The 4048-nt window shown below is 39.7% G+C and overlaps 1 protein-coding gene across 1 annotated transcript in view; it reads left to right on the top strand.

The window, feature by feature from the left end:
• The first annotated feature begins 763 nt into the window (after positions 1-763).
• LOC149098737 (beta-1,4-N-acetylgalactosaminyltransferase 3-like) overlaps positions 764-4048 on the top strand; it is an 11411-nt gene continuing 8126 nt past the window's right edge. The window contains exon 1 of the mRNA XM_089278227.1: positions 764-2184. Within this exon, the coding sequence (XP_089134353.1) occupies positions 1049-2184 (1136 nt within the window). The 5' untranslated portion in view covers positions 764-1048. The remainder of the gene's footprint in view (positions 2185-4048) is intronic.

Genomic DNA, 4048 nt, shown 5'->3' with positions numbered 1-4048 from the left:
TTACCGCATAGATTTTGTCCTTTTTATTGTATTTTAGATTTTAATGTGCTTTAAAGGTTTAACATTTATTTTCTCAGAGGACCCTCCCGAAAACCACCTTATGGTGATTGGAGGCCTCCTTTTAAAATATTATGTATTATTATTATTATTATTATTATGATGATGATGAATGTCGAGCATACACCAGAAACGGCTTTAAGTCTTGTTGCATTAGCCCGCGATTTTCTTCTGCCATCTTGAACGCGCGAATTTGGCAATAAAATTATTCTGAATTGTTCGAGTCGGGCGAATAAATTAACACGGCAACCAATCAGAAGCACTACCAGGTTTTTGGGTAGTGAAGTCACCGGAAGCGTTATCGACCAGTGCTTTCAGACATCTCTCTCCCCGAGTGACTTAGCGAGCGGAGGAGGCGGCTGAAATTCAGGCAACTCTATCTGAGAAGCAACAATTAGCTTTGAGAAAATTTGTCTGGTTTCATAAGGTATTTACAAACGCAGCGAGCTGAATAAAATATACAGCAAAATCACGCCAGTTTACATCCGGGCGTGCGACTTTTTCTTGAACGAGAGACAATTGCCATCTCATTTACATACCTAAGGTCGTGAAATGCATATTACCATTTGTAAGGTTCTTTATGGGGAAAAGTTCTAATGTTTTGCAGGTTGAAACTTTACAATTACTGTAATGCACGAGTTATGCTCGTTTGTTTGAATATTGAAGAACTGATCAGTGGAATGTTGGCGCTACTAGGTTAATATTATGCTGTACAGGTGACTATGACAAAGCCTGTAGAAAACTTTGGCGGCCAACTGATTTGCATAGAATTGCGACAAAACTGCGACAATGTCTACAGCGGGAGAACGACTTTGTATGAGAGCTTTTGTCGACACTCCACTTGAGTCCGACTACTGTAAGAGCTTTTCGTCTGCACAGCCAAAAATGTCCGAAATTATCGAGTTCAGTTCAGTGTAAAGGGATGTCCACAGGTGTTAGTGAAGGTAAAGCCGGATTCCACCGACCTTCTTCACTCTGTTTGAAATAAAAGATGGTTGCAAGACGGACGATGTTCGCGCTCGTGTATCGGTTTTACCTTCGCCATGGCTCTTTTTGGTTGCCTGTACCCTCCCGAAGACGGAGAAGACCGCTCAAGCTTCTGGTAATAATACTGTCTTGTTGTTTGATTTTCTTTTTTGCTCCTATTTTATTCAAAAAGAACAGTGTTAGTTATTCAAGAAGAAATAGTGTCTTCTTCACTGATGAATCTGGTGTAAATTTCACTGGCGAGGAACAAAATTCCACGGATGCAAGTGAAGAAGGAAGAAAAGGTCAACTAACAGTTTCCATCTGGCGCGATTTGTGCGGCGACGAAGTGAAAGTGTTGAGAAACTCGCCATTTTATCCTAGTTATCCAAGCGAAAAGAAGTTCATTCGTGAGTTTTCTGAGTTTCAAATCGAGGACAACAAAACGGAATACGGTCAAACGATAGTTGGTTTCCTAAACCCAGCAAGGAATGGATCATATCGCTTTGCGATAGCCTCCGATGATTCATCAGAGTTGTGGCTCAGTGCAAGCGAAAATCCCGATGAGAAACAGCTAATTGCCAGTGTGTTTATCGAGGGTGCTGCAAGTTGCACGAAAAAGAACGAGCTAAATAAATACCCTAATCAAATTTCGAGCGACATAAATCTTCGCAAAGGAAGTCAATATTACATCGAAGTCATTCATAAACAAGGCAAAGGCGTCGGATTTGTGCAAGTTTTTTGGTCAAATCCTGGCGTCACAGACTTTAAACTGATCAGCTCTGAATACCTATCGCTATGTTCCGATGATGTCGTGGTTTCCCCAAAACAGGATGCCCTGAACCAACTACTTGCTGAGCGTCTTGCAATCTCACAGATAGCATGGGAAAAGTTCTCGAACTTTTTCGCTCTTCCTTTGATTAGCGAAGTGGGTTATCTTCCACAATGCACGTACAAGTCAAGTCAAGTTGTTTCCAGAGACAAGATCGACAAATACAATGGGGTTTACCTAGTTGATCTATCCAACGTGTTCCCTCAAGATGATACTTTTATGGGAAGCAAAGGAAGAGTGTGGTCCTGGAGTAACAGAGTCGCTGATGGAGAAATAATACAATCAGTGGTGGACAAGATGATTGCTGCCCTTTACAGGAAAACTGCCAAGTAAGTAAAAGTTTTGAAATTATTATTGCCAAAACAACAACAATCCCTCGATGGTGTACAGATTAATTCATAAATAAAGCAAGGCTGGACAAACTGCCCGTCAGCTGAGCTGTTTATTTGTAGTCATTTGTAGCTATTTGCACACTATAGCTGGTTTTCACATGAGGTCACTAAAATTCAAACAACGAAACTATTGATCTTCCTGAGATTTTACTTTAATGATGTATAAGAGCAGCTGAAAACTAATATTCATACAAATTTTCGCTCCGAACGGGTTCTTGGTTTTGTGATACACTACGCTTGAATTTCTAAGCTTTTGCGTGACGCGGCATTTACATGACGGCCTAGAGAGCTGTCATGATTGTCAAAAAAGTGACTTATTTCGGGGAACTTGGCTACCTGAACAGTTCATGTCTGAAAAAAGTATTATTTTAATGTTTTAGTGTTTCCGAGGGATAAATTCACGCTTTTGTAGGAAAACTCAGTGAGAGATGTTTCTGCTGGTTTCCGGCCGCCATGTTGGTGCTCATACGGATGGGCACCAGCATGGCGTCTCGATACAAATCTCTGTAAATTTGGGTAAAAAATTTCTTCGCATATCTCGCAATGTCATTTAGATTTTCTCGCAAGGCTATCTTTATTCTGGAACTCAATTAAAGTCAAAGACAAAAAGCCGTGAATCACTTTGATTTGACTTTGACAGGTCGATTGTGTAGCAACCAAACAGAAAAAGCCGCAAACAAAACAAAAAATTAACGGTGTCTCTATCGGTCATGAAACCACACTTCGATCGTTCGTCCTTCCGAAAAATGGCTGTTACTCTGTAGTTGTATAATTAATAATTTAATCTGTTCTCTTTATGCAAGCAAACTGGAAACTCGAAAGACTTTAAATGACGTCTGGCTCAAACCTGTACGCGCGGACTTGCAGCCTGAGGCTACAAAACCAGCTCTTCTATAATTAACTTCATCCGCTGCAAATCTACACGCGAACAAATTATTTCTGCACGTATTGGTCTTGGGGGTACGAATTGAACAAGACTTAAACTTCTTATAAACCTTATAATTTTGTAAGGTAATAAGTTATAAGTTTTATAGGTTTACTCTCGACATTCCATCTTTCGACATGTTATGTAAACAGCTGAAGGACCGTTTACCTGTGAAACTGGCGCTTTTTCCTGTTATTAGCGGAACAAAATGATCACAAGTATATGATAATTACTGACCTCAAATGAATGAAGAAGATTGTGGACTCCCGATTTACGGGATAATTCAAACGATTTAAGTGTAGTCGATCGACTCTCAAGAGTGACTTCCGGTCAGGGCCGCTACCGCTCAGTTACATGTAATATTTGAAAGATGTAAACATTCAAAGCAGTCGATTTATCTCTCACAGAATGTTTTCTTGATGCTCCTAGCCTTATTATGATGTCAAATAAATCCATCTTTCATGACTAGAAGTTGAGTTTGACCTAGCCTCTTCCGGGCGTTCAGTTAGTTGGGGCGCAGCGCGAAAATTAGCGCGCGAAAATAAAAAGTGCGGTGACAGGAAGCGAAGAAAATAAAAATCCAAACAACCTAAAAGTTACGGTTTTGAAATAAGTTAGTAAAAACCTCCTCCCTGACAAAGTTTGAAAAAATCTATTTTTTCTATCCTGCATAAGTGTCGCTCTGAAATTGAGATTGGATGATTTAAACGACAACTTTGAATCTGATTGGTTGATTTAAACTACAACTTTGAATCTGATTGGTTGATTAAAACTACAACTTTGAATATGATTGGCTTATTGAACTGATAACAAGCGTACTGTCCGAGAAAAAACTGTCCGATAACAACTTGGCAAGTAAATTAGTGGAAAATAGGA

This window comes from Orbicella faveolata, unplaced genomic scaffold (assembly GCF_042242905.1).
Source record: "Orbicella faveolata isolate gen_17 unplaced genomic scaffold, um_ofav_v1 contig_46, whole genome shotgun sequence".
Taxonomy (NCBI): domain Eukaryota; kingdom Metazoa; phylum Cnidaria; class Anthozoa; order Scleractinia; family Merulinidae; genus Orbicella; species Orbicella faveolata.
Note: the sequence above shows the minus strand (reverse complement) of the source record. Positions and strands in the feature narration are given on the sequence as shown.